This window comes from Mastomys coucha, unplaced genomic scaffold (assembly GCF_008632895.1).
Source record: "Mastomys coucha isolate ucsf_1 unplaced genomic scaffold, UCSF_Mcou_1 pScaffold20, whole genome shotgun sequence".
Classification (NCBI taxonomy): domain Eukaryota; kingdom Metazoa; phylum Chordata; class Mammalia; order Rodentia; family Muridae; genus Mastomys; species Mastomys coucha.
The window spans coordinates 83,273,017-83,288,830 of record NW_022196903.1 but is presented as its reverse complement, the minus strand read 5'-3'; the positions used below and the strand labels follow the sequence as shown (position 1 = coordinate 83,288,830).

General features: G+C 46.7%; 1 protein-coding gene across 2 annotated transcripts in view; it reads right to left on the bottom strand.

Moving 5' to 3' along the window:
- Positions 1-561: 561 nt before the first annotated feature.
- Positions 562-15,814, bottom strand: part of Txnrd3 (thioredoxin reductase 3) — a 33,071-nt gene continuing 17,818 nt past the window's right edge. For both annotated transcript variants that reach the window (XM_031382528.1, XM_031382527.1), the window contains 10 exons: positions 13,706-13,848; positions 12,103-12,218; positions 10,620-10,845; positions 9,493-9,585; positions 5,925-6,001; positions 5,249-5,405; positions 3,668-3,775; positions 2,881-2,976; positions 1,791-1,925; positions 562-1,255 (listed from right to left, as the gene is read on the bottom strand). In XM_031382528.1, the coding sequence (XP_031238388.1) occupies positions 1,193-1,255; positions 1,791-1,925; positions 2,881-2,976; positions 3,668-3,775; positions 5,249-5,405; positions 5,925-6,001; positions 9,493-9,585; positions 10,620-10,845; positions 12,103-12,218; positions 13,706-13,848 (1,214 nt within the window). In that variant the 3' untranslated portion in view covers positions 562-1,192. The remainder of the gene's footprint in view (positions 1,256-1,790; positions 1,926-2,880; positions 2,977-3,667; positions 3,776-5,248; positions 5,406-5,924; positions 6,002-9,492; positions 9,586-10,619; positions 10,846-12,102; positions 12,219-13,705; positions 13,849-15,814) is intronic.

Genomic DNA, 15,814 nt, shown 5'->3' with positions numbered 1-15,814 from the left:
AGCAGTCCCAGAAGCTAATAACCACATGGGCCATTCGAGACGCAAAGACACCTGAATGCAGTCTGTCCCTGACACTGGGGTACAGGAGTCATGAGTCAGGACAGTCAGACTCCTCCCACACACACATACACCTGCCCCTCTTTTCTCTCTCCATCCAGCCTGTGCCCAGCCACAATAGCTAGAAACAGACCTCTTTCCTTTGAGCTCCACACATCTTACCTGGTCAGGCCTGTCATTTAGTTGATAGTTCTGCCAGTTCTTGGAGCACTGGTTAGACATCAGTTGTGAAGTATGGTTTCCCTATAACAATGTGCTGTTGGTCAGCTCAGACTATCCAAGACAATGGATGTGTAAAGAGGAAGGTCTGCCTGCTGTGGTGGTGCATGCCTGCAATCCCAGCCTTTAGGAGGCTGAGGCAGGAGGACTGAGTTCCAGGACAATCTTGTTATAACACCAAGTAAGACTCTGCCTCAGAAACAAAACAATATAAACATTTTTTAAATTTTAGTGAGATAGATCATAACTTAACAAATCATGTTGAACGAATTAAATCACACTAACTGTAGTAAAATCTTTTTTAATAGTACCCTTTAGATAAACATGGAAAAAACGATAGCAATACAAGGGTTTTTTTTTCCTCTTCCTTGTGATCCTCAGTTAGACTAGAGGCTGACTTCAAAGTTCTCCCCTCAGGATGTGCAAGGAGTGAGGTACGAGTCAGGCTTCTGACAGCAGGTTAGATTAGCAGGAGGCCTATGCAGCCACCTGCTCTAACCCGGCTCCCCACAGATCCGTTAAGTGCTACTCTCTAGGCAGCAAGCCTCTTTACAGACAAGTCCACAACTGAAAAAAGATAATATCTTCATGGAAACAAAGTGAGGGGTCAAAACACTGACAACTGGGAAAGGGAGGTGGGCTCACTGTGCCATCCAATGCCTCGTGGGAGAAAGTCAAGGCTGACGTGCAGGAGTCGGCCTTGGCTCACCTCTGCAGGTTCCGAGCCAAGGCGTCAAGGATGCAGCCTGGCTGCTGCATGCCGTCAGCTGAGACTCCAGATGCTGATGCTGGTCCTCTGCCACCTTCTCATCTCTATGCCAGGAGAAATCCCGGCACTGGTCTCCAGTGCCCAAACAGATGTCATGGGCACAGAGTGAGAATGTGACAGGGAAACCCAACAGCAGCAGGGCTAGCCTCAGCAGCCTTTCTGCGTAATGTCCAGCCCTGAGGACTTTGTGATTTCCAATGTTGTAAATACCTGTTTGCAAAGAAGAGAGATGGCAATGTTACTGCTGCTTTAACAAGCACACGTTGCAACTGCACTGAGAGAACACATTAAATTAGGTTGCTAATATAAAACATATTAGAATCAAAAATCTCTGACATCGCATTTCAAAAATGTTTTGAAGCTAGGCTACTTGAAGCCCTGGTACCTCACTGTGGGCTGGGGAGACTCTCACTGGGTAAAGAGCTGGCAATGTGAGGACCCAAGTTCAAGCCCTGAAAGCCATGTAGAATGTGCAGGCACATGCTTGTAAAATCTCCATGTCATGGAGACAGCAAGGGTACATCCTGGGACTTGCTGGCCAGCAAGCTTAGCCTATCGGCACGCTTCAGGTCACTGTGACACCCTGTCTCCAAAAGAAGTGGACAGTACCCAAGGAATGACAAGGCTTTCCCCTGGGCGTGCCTACACACACACACACATGCATGCATGCACACACACACACACACACGCACACACACACACACATACACACAGATACATCCGGGGATACCCTCCTGTTCCTTACCTCACCACAGGTGGGGTGGATTCCAATGGTGTCATCCAGTAGCTTCTTCGTGAGCCCACATTTCATTGCAGCTGCAAATCCCTGTGTGATTTCACCAGCATTGGGCCCCAGAAGGTGAAATCCTACCACACGTTCCTTTAATAGAGACAGAACACAGAGTTCCCATGCGCTAAGGATCAGAATGGAAGTCTACTCTGGAGTTCACAGCTAAAATATATAGGATCACCCACAGGAAAGGAACTGAGCAGAGGACAGCCTCAAAGGATCTGTCAAAGGAGTCAGCAAGTGAGTGGTGAGAACTAACTCACACGCAAATTTGCCTATGATGGAGCTCATGGGTGGAGTGTGACTTCTGAATTCCACTGAGACAGGGCCACACAAACATGGCACATATGAAATAAGGCCCTACACTGGTGTAATCCCAAGGGCTGTGGTCTTACTAGAAGGATCTGTGGGCCCAGTGAGCAGGTGCCTGCTCCTGACACTCAATAGAGCTCAAGAATGCTAGTGGAGGCCATCAGCGAGGCAACAAGCAGTGGGTGTCTAAGGTAGTGGTGAGCCCACAGGCTGTCACTGCCAAGCTCTTCCATTGGATTCTGGCCTCCATTCTGATCCTCCATGAAGACAGAGAAAGGGACAGAGGGGACAGAGCCAGGCACAGGAGACATCCCTGCCTGCCCAAGCTCCATCAGTACCTGCCTATTGCCCTGGAGATTCTCTCTGAGGGCTGCCCCTCAGCACTCCACATGCGCCACACAGCTGACGAAATGCACAAACGTGCACTGGACACGGGGCTGGATGGTAGCCAAAGGGTTAGTGGCCACAGTTCTAGACCATCCAGGTAAAACTAAGGGCTCTGAGCAGCAGCTTCTCCTGCTTCCTGACAGGTATGGCTGAGCTAAGAACCTGTTCCTGTGCCAGCCTCTGCAACAGCTGAGAGCTCGCTCCTGCCCTGGCTGCCATCTTTAAAGATGCCATAAAAACCCAACTGGCAAGAACCCAAGCTGTACTGTGCACAATTAAGGCTCTGGGCCCAACCCCCAGAGAAAATGGAGTAGACTAGAAAGCAGAGCATCCAGCATCTACATACATTGTCGAATTTGTTGCAGATGATCTTTGCATAACAGGTGTTGTTGTCTCTGCCAGCAACTGTCCACTCAAGAGGCCAAAACAAGGTGTGATACACCTAGACCAGAAGGGGAAAGCTTAAGATTAACATCACACAAAACCTACTCCTCGATACGCTCTTAGCCCCCTAAGCTGATAGGCAGCAACAGCTCGTAGCACTGGAAGCCCAAGGTCCCAGCTGGAGCACATTGATGGCTGCATTAGAGCCAAGCTCCCAAAATGCCAACATGTCGCTTCTGCTTTGTGCAGCCATTAGTCAGATATACAAACGGCCTCCTGTCTGCTAAACTCCATTTTCAAGCATTTAGAGTGTTGTTGGCTCCTGTGTGGGCTGAGAGGGTGACTACCGAGACCCCTGCCTAGTGTCACATTCACCCCAAACCTAGCAGATCAGCAGACACAGAGCTGTCCTGCCTCCTGAGATGAAGCACAGCACCTGTGCTACTGACCCCAGCTCCCACCCTACTCGGACAGCCATGTCTCTGGGGAGGCTCCTCTGAGTCATTGTACTTGGGGCAAGAGCCTTTCAGACTTGCATCGCCAAAATCCTAACTCATAGACCCGACTTCCCCCTCACCGTAGCTCTATTCTTTCTATCACTTTGCCAGTGAGACAGAGTTTAGATTCACTTAAAACCCTCCCAAGCAGAAGGATGATTCCTCTCACATCAGCACAACAGAGACTTGCAAAGTTACATCAAAAGTGGATTCAAGGATGGATGGCTGATTATAAAGGACATACGGTCTTACTTCCAGATTCTCTTTTTTATACATTTCAATGGCTTTCTCTTCAGACAGTCCACAACAGCCATATTCCAGAGGTGTGAACACTGTTGTTGGGATGTTAATGTAATCGCACTAGAAGAGAAACACAACAGACCTCTGTGACCTGCTTTCCAGAAGTTTTTACAACATGGATTCAGAAAAGACAGCTGGGGTTGTGTCAGATCAAAAGAGACTTGGTGGTTATGAGAGCTAACTGACAGAAGACTGGAGAAGCCTAAATGCACTAGTGAGCATGTAAGAGAGTGTGCCCAAAATGTATTGATTATTTCATTTTATGTGTGTGGTGTTTCCCTGACTGTATGCTTGCTTACCACCTGTGTGTCTAGTGCCTACAGAGGACAGAAAGGTATTGGATCCCATGGAACTGGAGTTATAGACAGTTTTGAGCCACTATGTTGGTATTAAGACTTAAACCTGGTTCTTCTCCAAGAGCTATAAATGTGGAAGCACCCTACACACACACACACACACACACACAGAAATATGCATGCACGTGGAGGCCTGAGGTTCACATCAGGAATCATTCTCCATCCTCTTCTACACTATCAGCTGAGACAGGTTCTCTTGGTCAAAGCCATATATGCCTGATAGAGCTAGTCTTGTTGGCCAGCTTGCTCTGGGGATCCCATCTCTGCTCTGCAAGGCTGGAATTAACAAGTAGGCCACCACACATGCATTTTGAGGGTCTTACATGTGGTGGCAAGTGTTCAGCCACTATCTTATCCCTCCACTGTGCTGAACTTCTGCGGAATTCTCAGGAAGGCCCTGCACTGGTCAGAAGGGAAACATCTCTGTGTTTAAGCAGCTAGAGGCAAATTAGGCTGATGTCTACCACTTCAGAAAACTCAGAGAAAAGTGTATTTATTTACTCGAGTTATTTCGAGGAGAGGAGCAGGCTGAGCGGCACAACTCTGAGCGTCTCTACAGAGGCTCCTGCAGGAGCCACCAGCTGTCTTCCTGAATGCACACACAAGGCCTCACCATGGATTTCTGGACACCAGCTTCCTTCCATTTGTCCACTGCCCTTGCAGACACCCCAAGTGCCATGTGCACTGTGGGGATGTGCAACACTTCAGCAGAGCCACCACCCTGCACCTGCCAGCCCTGCAGCAGGCCTCCAGGACTACTGACAAAGCACTGTGTTCCTCCCAAGGGTGAGACCCTGTGAGGACACTATTATTCCCACAAACCTCGCGCTCTTATCTGATGTTACAATTCCTAGAAAAGGTCATTGCTTTCTCAGTGGAATTACCCAGAGACCACTGCTTCTTCAGTGGAATCACCCAGATCCCAAGTGTCTTAATAAGGAATACCAAGACAGGAAACCATGCTGTTCATAGCTGTCATCTTGCAAAGGATGGAAGTGAAACTGCACGTGAATGGGGTTGACCATGCAGGCAGTGCAAGATGCTCGCAGCCTGATCAGGACACAGGCAAAGAATAAACACACAGATACATAGCTAAGCACACAGATATACACACAGACACACAGAGAAACATAAACACACATATATACAAACAGGCCAACAATAGGAATACACTCACCTTTTCTAAAGAGACCCCAAAGAGTCTTCGAGCTAGCAGCTTGCCTGCCTGTATGGCCACGGGTGTGAGCTCCGGTTTGCCCTCCAGTACGTCCCCAATAGCATAAACATGGGGCACATTGGTCTGTTCCACATCGTTTACTGGTATCTTGCCATTCCTGGTAGAGTGAGGAGGAAAGCACACACACTAGAGCTGTACTGCTAAGTGGGCACCACAGCCGGGGACAGCGGGGGACGGCGGGGGACTGTGGGCACCACAGCCGGGGACTGCGGGGGACTGTGGGCACCACAGCCGGGGACTGCGGGGGACAGCGGTGTCCTGGGACCTAGAAGACAGCTGAGATCATGCTTTCTGCAGGTCTGAAGCTTCCATGTCCCCATGATCACCCAGGCTTCTGAATGTTTCTCTTTTGCTAATCAAAGATACTAAGATTCACTCTAAATCATAGACAGTGGGAGAACACATTTCTATAAATATGTTTTTAGATTGCTATTAAATATATGAGCTTTTGAAGACCTGTGCTAAGAGTCCCTAATTGGCTGATTAAGATAATAATACTGGGTTGGCATCATACTTATGGTGAAAAATCTGAAGCATTATAATGTTGTGTCTTAGCAATTAGCAGAGTTTTTTTATGGGGTTATGTGCAGTAACAGTACCACGACCCTACACTTACTTCTCATTGATTTTGACCCCGATCTTCTCCAGCCCTATTTTCCTTGTACAGGAGTCACGACCAATTGCTAACAAAACCTGCATTTAGAAAGGAGACCAGAAGCATAAATTATCCCCATGAGAAGGACAAGGGAGATATAGATGCTTGAGGCATTAAAAGACTAACAGTCAAATACCATAAGTGGCCTGGACCAGTAAATTGGAGGGACTCCTTCAGAGACATGGCCTAGTAACTGTCTTAGTTCCTTTTCTGTGGCTGTGATCAAAACAGCCCAAACAAAAGCAACTTAGGAGAGAAAGGGTTCTGGCCACAGTTCATGGTGGGGGAAGTCAAGGCTTCAAGCTTGCAGCAACTTGTCAGATCACATCCACAATCAGGAAGCAGACCATGATGGACCGTGATGGACCGTGATGGACCGTGATGGACCGTAATGGGCTGCTGAGCTCTCTCTATTCATTTACACAGGCCCAGCTAGGGAATGGCACAGCTCACAGTGGGCAGATCTTTCCATCTCAGTTAACACAAGATAACTCCCCAAGTATGCAAATGGGTCCCTCTCCCAGGAGACTCTAGGTTCTATCCAGCACTAACCATCACATTAATTTCACCCACAAAACCTGCAGAAGCCCATGAGTTATGTTACCTCCAAACCTACATGTTTCTGTACTGGCCCAGAGTATCTCAGCCTGTGACAGGATCTGGAGATAGGGAGGGATTTGGTGATAATTAAAGTAAAATGAAGTCACAGGGGTATACCCTTCCTCTGGGTTGGATGTCTTCCACAGGCTCTTGTGTTAAAGAGTTGGCCCCAGTCTGTAATGCCCTTGGGAGCTGAGAAACCTTTGAGAGCTGGGGTCTGTGGATAGGAAGTGATGTCACTAGGAGCAGGCCCTCAAAGGGGATTGTGGGACCTCAGTCCTTTCTCATGCTCCTTCCACTCACAGCTCTTACTATGTGCTCCAGTCATGCTGCTCTGCCTTGCCATAAGCCCACACCACACACCCAGGGAAAACCAACAGTCATGCAATGTCTACCCCATCCTCCTGCCCCCAGTAACAGAAACACACAATACCAGTGGCCCTAGAAATGCCACCTACATACACCATGCTAGGCACTGAAGAGCAAATAGCACACTACGATAGTGTGATATCCAGGGCACATTAAGTCTGTGGTGACAGAACCAAGTAGGGGTGGCTGGGTGCTGGCAAGGGCATGGAGCCTCCTGGGCTCACAAACATGTTCTACTGCTTTAAAGGAGTGTGCTCTGTGCCAGCATGTGCATTTGCAAAAATGAACAACTGTACAATAGGCCGATCATCCAACTGTAAGTTATATATGAGCAACTGTATACCAATGTGTTGGCAATCTTAGCTGAAATGGGCTAATTCCTAAAAGAAGATATAATAAATCAAAAGTAACTATTTAAAAAAAAGAAACCTGCATTCACGCATTCCCCTGGAGAATTAAGTCTAGAAGGTTCCATCAGTAAATCCCACCAAACATAAAGTCCAATCCTAACATTCCATAAATGTGACCAGAAGATAAAGAAGTGAATAAACACACACACCGTCACTGTCTTCTATGAACCAGGATGACCTTGACAGTCAGGTAAGCCTAAAATGTTTAAGATATAATGTTCTGGTAATATAAAAGACAATTATAAGTCAAAGCCGGGCATAGCAACACACAATTATTCTGGCACTTAGGAGATGGAAGCAGGAAAATCACTATGAGTTTGAGACCAGCCTGAACTACATAGTGAGTTTAAAGCCAGCCATGTCTACTTAGTGAGAGATTGATTCAAAAAAGCTGACAAATGTTTACATACACATACACACACACAAATCATAAAAGTGTCAACATATACCACAGATGAGCTCTTACACATACATATACCAACATGACTCATAACTATAGATATTTAAATTCTAAACAATCAAATTGAAATCACTGAACTGGGTTGATATCAAGAATTCAAAGCTGACTTAAAAATTCACTTAAGACCTTGAAAGAAACAACCCAACATTTCCCAAATGCTGGAGAAACAGTTACAAGTGAATCTCTGTGCTTAATTTTTAAATAAAGAAATAAAGTGAGAAGAAAAAAAAAACACTGGGCAAACAAAACCTATAATGTCCTCGATTGCCACCATCACTCTTTCATAAGAAATCACTGAAACTTGCCTCTTGTTATCGAGAAAAAGAGAGTCGCCTGTTGTCTGTCACCACTACTTATAAACCTTGCACTGGAGCCCTGGCTAGTTTGCTGTCCTGGGTGGCTCTGTGTGGCTCTGATAAAACACTGACCAACCAACTTGAGGAGGCAAGGGTTTATTTCAGTTTACACTTCTGGGTTATAGCCCACCCATCACTCAGGGAAGCCAGGGTAAGCACTCAAACAGGAGCAGGGGCAGGAGCCATGGGGGAAGCTGCTCCCTGGCTCATGTCCCGTTTGCTTTCTTACACAACCCAGGACCACCTGCCTGGGGCAGAATTGCCCACAGTGGGCTAGGCCCTCCCACATCAATCAGGAAAGCACGTGCCCACACACCAGCCTGATAGAATCAATTCCTGGCTGTCTCCAGTCTGAGTCAAGTTGACAAAAAACCTAACCAGCATTACAGCAGAGTGGAAACTAAACCGTTTACTGCCAAAGAATATGAATGTGTGCACAGAAAATCCAAAGCAATATAAGGAAAGAGTTTCAGGTAAGAGTCACACAAATAAATGAATAATTTAAAACCCCACAAAATTTGGCCGTTTTGTATAGCAGCAGCAGAGTAACACACACAAACACACACAGAAACATTTGTAACCACATAACACACAACTCCCAGGAATAAACCCATGAGAGGCGCTCATCTCCTAGAGACCTGGGTAACTGCTGGTGGAGCCTCTAAGATCTCAATACGTGGACTGATTTGTCACCTTCCTGGGCTACTGAACGCAGCAGCCAGCCACCATCTGTACACCATGTGACCCTAACCAAAGCCTCAGCAGGCAGAGGCTGGTCTCATGCTTGGTTATGCACTTTCTAACTTGCCTGTTCCTCCATATACTTATGTTTACTTTTTAGATAACTACATAATGCACATGAATAAAGAGTGCAGAGTAAGTGTACAGTTCCTATTAAAACTGTGTCTAAGAGACCCACTGGTACCTCAGCCTCTCAGGCTATACATGTTGGTTCAAGAATTAGGAATTGTTTGCCTTTGAAAAGGAAAACTTGACTTATTGACCTTTTGTTTATAAAATATACTTGATATTTACCATAAAATTTCCAAGTAGATGTATGTATGAAATATCTGAGTCTCAGAACAAGAGATCAATGTGGTTTGGATGTGAGCTTCCAGAGCTTTCCATGCACAGTCACATATGTGCATACTTCACACGAAACTCTTTACACATCACTGACCACAAGGGTGGCCACAGCCTCCCCCATCCCCACCCTTACCCCCAACCCCTCTCCAAGTTTTTTCATCTTACCAAGAGTTAGGAGCAGTAAGCCTAGGGTCATTTCCCAATGCCTTGCCTGCTCACTTCCAGGAACACTCACCACACACACTCACCGTGTTGTATATCTCTTCTACTGTTTCTGGTCCTTCAGTGGACTTAGCCACGACTTTCAACTTTCCAGGTAAGCCTTTCTCCAACTGTTGAACCTAGTAAGAACACATGAGGTACAGATTCTAAGATGGCAGACAACAAACTGACCAAAGGGCATGCATGCATAGGTGTGCTTGCAGTGTGATGATCGCATGTGTATCTGGGTACACTTGAGCTCTCTAGACTAAGCAGAGAAAGAAAACATCCATGTTCTGCATTTTGCAGATAGAATTAAATGGAGGATTCACTGAGACAGGAGGCAGCAAAAAATAAAAAACAGAAAAGGAAGAGAAGAAGTCTGCCAGGCGTTGGCTTATTAAGTAAGTGTTCCACTTACTGTATGGGTCAGAAAGATTATCAGGGTCTAAGTGGGAAACATGGTGCTTAAATGTCATCTTGTTAAAGCTGAAGTACTCACGAGGACTCAAGCAGTGGTGTCTGACAGGCTTCCCTGAATGCGTGTGGGGGTTCAGGAAAGACACTTCCTCAGGCGCTGTTAATCCGAGCGCCGTTAGTACTCAAAGAAAAATTAAAGCCACAGAGCATTCATAGAACGTGCAAGCCAGTGAAGAGATGCAGACAAAAACAAATGAGTGCCAGCACCTGCAGGCTGAGCAGACAGGATGGGAAGCCACAGGCTGAGGTTAACCAGCCAAAACAAAAAGCGCTCTGCAGAGGAGACATGTCACACTACAAGCAGCAGAGAGACCCATAATGTGTGGACACAGATGTGACCACTGGGCTCCCTGAAAAGCAGCTTCAAAGGACTGAAAAACTGGGAGGAAGCATCCGACTGTGGAACAGGCAAAAAAATAGAGGTAGTGTGCAGGGAGGCTGGTTTACCTGATGACTGATGAAGGCTGAAGAGAAACCAGAAGACAGCCAGGAGACTGAAGGCCGGAAGCCTTGAAAAGGTCAAGGGAAAGAATGGAGAATGGGGGGGGAGGGTTGTAGACCTGAGGGTAGATGTGTTACTTTCCTCACTGTGTGAGTGTGTGGGGACTAATGTACTTGATGAAATGAATTAGGTTAGAAGGCAAATTTTAAAAAGAGAAAGAGATAACAGAAGGTCCAAGCTGCCCAGACTTGCCGAAATGGGGGTGAATTTCCTTTGGAACTTGACGCCGTGTTGTTCCAGGTAGGATCCCACTTTCTCTGCCATTTCTTGATCAAAGCCACGAAGAAGGATGGAGCGTACCATGACTGTCACATCTAACCCCAAGCCAGCCAAAAAGCCCGCACACTCCAGACCAACATAAGAGGCGCCTATGACTAATGTGCGGCCCGGGCAGTATGTCAGAGAGAACAGGTCGTCACTGTAAGACACAAGAGGACAGAGTGCAGGTGGTAGTCATGAAACAGGTTTCGGTGTGTGCTGATCTGCTGTTGGATGGCAATTTGGTGCCTGAGTGGAAACATCAAAAGAACACAACAGGCACTGGAAGCTTCTAGTTAGACCTGCCTGAGAGGAGGAGGAGTCAAGACAAGGGCCAGTGAGTTCAAAATCAAATAAGATCATAAGAAAATTACTAAAAAATAAGACAGAGGGCCTAAGAAGAAGGCTCAGTGGTCAAGTGCACTGGCTGTTCTTGCAGAAGACCCTCAGTTCCCAGCACCTATATGGTGGCTCACAGACAACTGTTAACTCCACTTCCAGGGATTCTGATGTAACAACTGTTAACTCCACTTCCAGGGATTCTGATGCCATTTTCTGACTTCTGTGGGCACTGCACACATGTGGTATACAGAAATACATGCAAACACCCATACACATAAAATAAATGCATTTTTACAAAATAGAATGGAAAACATTTTGTTTTGCAGAGGCATCTGGTATGTTATATGCATATGTATGATATATGGGATATATGAGTACTGTATGTGGTGTGTGATGTGTGCGTGAATGTATATGGTATATGAAAAATAGATAGTATATGGTATGTAGTGTACGTGGTTGTGCTGATGTGAATGGTATATGAGATACTATAGTATGGGGTATGTGCAGATGTGTACAGTGTATGAGATACTATAGTATGATATTGCCATTGTATACAGTGTATGAGATACTGTAGTGTGTGGTATGTGCAGGTGTGTACAGCGTATGAGTAGGAGATGGTATGTGTGCTGAGTGGTATGTTTAACCAAACAACAGTGTGATAAAAATGTATTTCCTCAACACACATCTGCCGCACAGTCCCTGTAGCATCACCGTCTCTAACTTGACACCTGGCGGCACTGGAGTAGACTTGCAGTATAGAAAGAGCTAAAAGAGCCATCTGCTCTTGACTGCCTGGGCCATGGCTAACCTGGACCATGCACTCACAACTAGGTTTCTGCCTTTGCTTTGACCTCTTCTGGCAGTTGCCTGGAAAGAGCATGGCTTCTGGGTAGGTTCTACCAGTGACCTCACTACTGGCCAGATCTTACATCTTGTCACTTTAGTATGTTAACTGCAGCTTCTTGTGCTGTGTATACTTTTGTCGTGAACTCAAATTCTTCCTGATATGTGACAGGGAACACATAAAACGGAAACACACAATGTAGCACAGCTGAAACACTCTAGCTACTCTTACCTCGTAATACAGTACTCTTTATCTCCCTGGATTCCCAAGTACCGTGGCCTTTCACCTGTTGCTATGACAAACTTCGAAGCGGTGTAAAACATTTCCTGCCCTTTCTTATTGGTTGCCTTGAAAGAAGAAAAATACATTTTGGCAAATGGTCTCATCGTCGCTACACTCACAGCAGCATCAGCAGCTGGATGGGTATGTAGAGCCAGCAGCACCATGTGACTAGAGCAATGAAGACAGCTCAAGAATGCACAGCACGGTGGTCACAGCCCTGCCTAGGGGTGGGGTGTCTAGGACAAAGCCAGTTTAGGATGGCTTTGCCGAAGGCCTGGAGACAAGGAACGTACCAAGGAGTTGCCCTTATCAAGCTGGTGTGGGTAAAGTCTGTGGTGTATTTTCTCGGCTGTGACTGGTGTGGGGAGGCAGTACTACCCTGGAAAGATTACATAAGAAATCTAGCTGAAAATGGGCCAGGGAGCAAGCCAGTAAGCAGCTCTCCTCCACAGCTCCTGCCTCTACTCTTGCCTGCATCCCTACTCTGAATGACCTGGACGTGTAAGCCTGGAAGGCAGGCTAGAGTTAAAACTGAAGGCTCTCACACACCATGCCACAGATAAGGAGAGCAAGCAAGAGTTACTGGATATTTGTGATTGTAGGAATGATTCGAAATACATTTCCAGGTAAGAACTCCAAAGCCAACAATGGCATTTAAACACGTGAGTTAAACCAGCTGGAAGGCTACGGCTTGAGTCAGGGCTCCTTAGGATGGTCCTGAAGCAGATAATTGAGGGTGGGACGGGAGAGAAGATGCTCTGAACCTGAGCCCTAGGCGGAGATGAGGTCCCAGAAGAGGCTGGGTAGGGAAGGGCAACTCAGCCATCTACCAGGCCTCAGACAGGCTGAGAAACAAGCTACCTTTAGTTGCTATAGCATTTGGAAGGTTCAAAGGAACAACTTCAACTTGACCAGCCCTCAGTGGTCTCAGCTGGTCTATCTGACATAAAAAAAAAAACAAAAAACAAAAAACAAAAACCTAAGATCCTACAAAGATTACTTTATGCTGTGTTTTCAAAGAAAAGTACAAAACAATCCAGATGTGGATCTGATGGCACAGGGATCCACTGAGGACAGTGGCTGATGTCTTTCTAACTCCAGTTTAATCTTCCTGTGGTCATCCAAATGACCTCATTTGCTTACAGAAATTCGATGGTATATAAGCAGTATATACATAGCCACATTAAGCAGCCCCTATAAATACTGCAGACTGCAAGTTATGTTTTCATTTTCTAAAAGCTTCCAGCCGCTCGAATACTTAATTTTAGTCTTTTGCACTTCAAGCTGTTTCAATATTTTGAGTAACAATGAAATGAAAGGCAAACAATACCTTTAAATTAGAAGTTCTTTAAAATGCACAGGCTTATGATTTAACGTGACATGTAACCAACAAGCAGCAGTCTGAAAAGCACACACGTTGGAGGCCACACATTGTGAGTGTGACACACCGGCTGTGGTCCTTAACTGTGCAACATGGAATTTTAATTTTAGTGCAAAGCCAAATTCAATGACAGTAAGGGAGGACAATGAACGCAGCAGATCCACATCATACCTTTATTTTATGCGGGTCCACAAACTCCCCAAAGGAGTTGACATAAGTCACACCTTTCTCCCGAAGCATTACCCTGTAGCCCCAGTTCAAGGAGCCAATGTGGTTCTGGATCGCTTCCCTCATGGCCTCCCAGTTGTGCTTCACTGGAAAATAACCAGGGTAAAAGTACACAGTGAGGTTTGGTTGCTGGTATTCCCTTCATTTTTGAAACAGGGTATTTCTCTGCAGCCCAGGCTGGCCTTGAACTTGTGATCCTCCTGCCTCCGTGGATTATGTGTGCACCACCACATCCAGGCAAATTATTTGATCACATATGAGTTGTGCCACCATTTTAAAGACAAGATCATGGTGCCACTTAACCTTTCCTACACCTGCTATGCTTTCTTCTTCTTTCAGCTTCACGTTACAAGTGTGGGAGAGAGAAGAGACAAGAGTTCTGAGAAGAAAAAGGGGGAAGCCACAGAGAGGTGAAAGCCACGTGGTGATGCCTACTGTAGAAGGGGAGGGCCACTCTGTCACAGGGAGCACCTCCCAGAAGCCCTTCTTATACCGTGGGGCATGTGCTTCTCACAGCCCCTTGGGTAGGAAGAAGTCTTTGGGTTGAGACTGACACGGAAACCCTTCTCCCCAAGCAAGGACAGGTGCTGAGCACTGCACAACACTGTTAGAAATCCCAGGGTAAGTTCACAACATAAGCCCCGCTTCTGATGTCCATTTTCCTAGAGATGAATGAGGAGGTTGGGAGGCGCGTGACCTGACTCCCTCCTTGGCAGCTGTTACGATGTCCCTTGTGTCCTGACTGCCTTAAGCAGGAAGACACACAGCCAGTGGGACTACCCTATGCCACCACAGCCATTTTGAACACTCTACAGACACCTTAAAGAAACTGCACAACCACCACAGCTGCCTGCTCCAACTCCCAAGGTGCAGCCCCATCCAGGGCTGTCTGAAACAGTCTGCACCACATTCTCTGCTGTCCTGAGCCTTGGTGATCACTTGATGACTCTGCAGCCATTTTCCGAGGCCCAAGTAGGAATTCTTCCTCTGGTGACCCAGCAGAGAGACTCCTGTGCCTGGTGCTAAAAGGGACACTAATGTGACTATGACTGATGCAAACAGAAGCCTTCCTTTGCATAGAAGGTTTGTTTTGGTGGTGGCAATGTCCCTCCTTCAGCGAATCGGGGGTGTGGGAGCCCTGTCCTGTGCTGACTCCCTTAGGGCTGTAATATTAGGCCAAATAAAACACTTATCTCAAGGTATCTGCCTTGCTTATTTTAAGTAGAGCAGGCTAAGCTGAAAACAGCAGTGGGGACAGCAGACCTTGGAGCAGCCACTGCCATAACAGCTGCAACAGAGGTGGAACTGTGGAGAGCAGCCAGCGGGCCAGGCTATAGAAGAGGGGAGCCATGTTCCAAAAGAGGCCTTGGTAGCAAAGAGGCAGGGCTGCTCTGGATGAAGTAGACAACTAGAGGCCAGGCCCTGAAGCCAAGGTCAGAGCTATGGAAACCACCAGAGTTCTTGACAAGGGGCAGAGGTGGCAAAGACTCCTGAAGAGTTGGATCTGCATAACCTGCAGATGATAGCTGCCTGAGGAGCTGTGAGCTGAGGCAGCCATGGCAAACTGCAACACTCATCTCGCCTAAGGATGGGGAATCCCCATCTCCTAAGCCCTCCAATATACCCATTCTTCCCTGGTCCTGATGCTGCCCGAGATCTATAACACTAGAGGGCACCATCTTGCTGCTGCTCCTTTCTGTCTGAAACCACAACCTGCTTCTCTACTACAAAGCAACGCTCTGGTCCTTACATTTCTTTACAATGAATGGCTTGAACTCAGAGTTGCTTTTCTTTTCGTCTTACAATGTTCTATCTGACACAAGGCTAGGATTCAACTGTTGGGCCTTGCTGGAACCCTACCTCTTCTAGATGGGATTACATCTTGTCTACAAGTGCTGGATCCAGAGGCTCATACATACCTCTGTGTAGCTCCACATTAATAAGACATAAGGGCCTGCCTGGGGAATCAGGTCATAACTGGATGAGAGTCCAGAAAAAAAAACAGCAACCAGCCAGCCTCCTTACCCCCCCCTCCTCCTCCTCTTCCTCCTC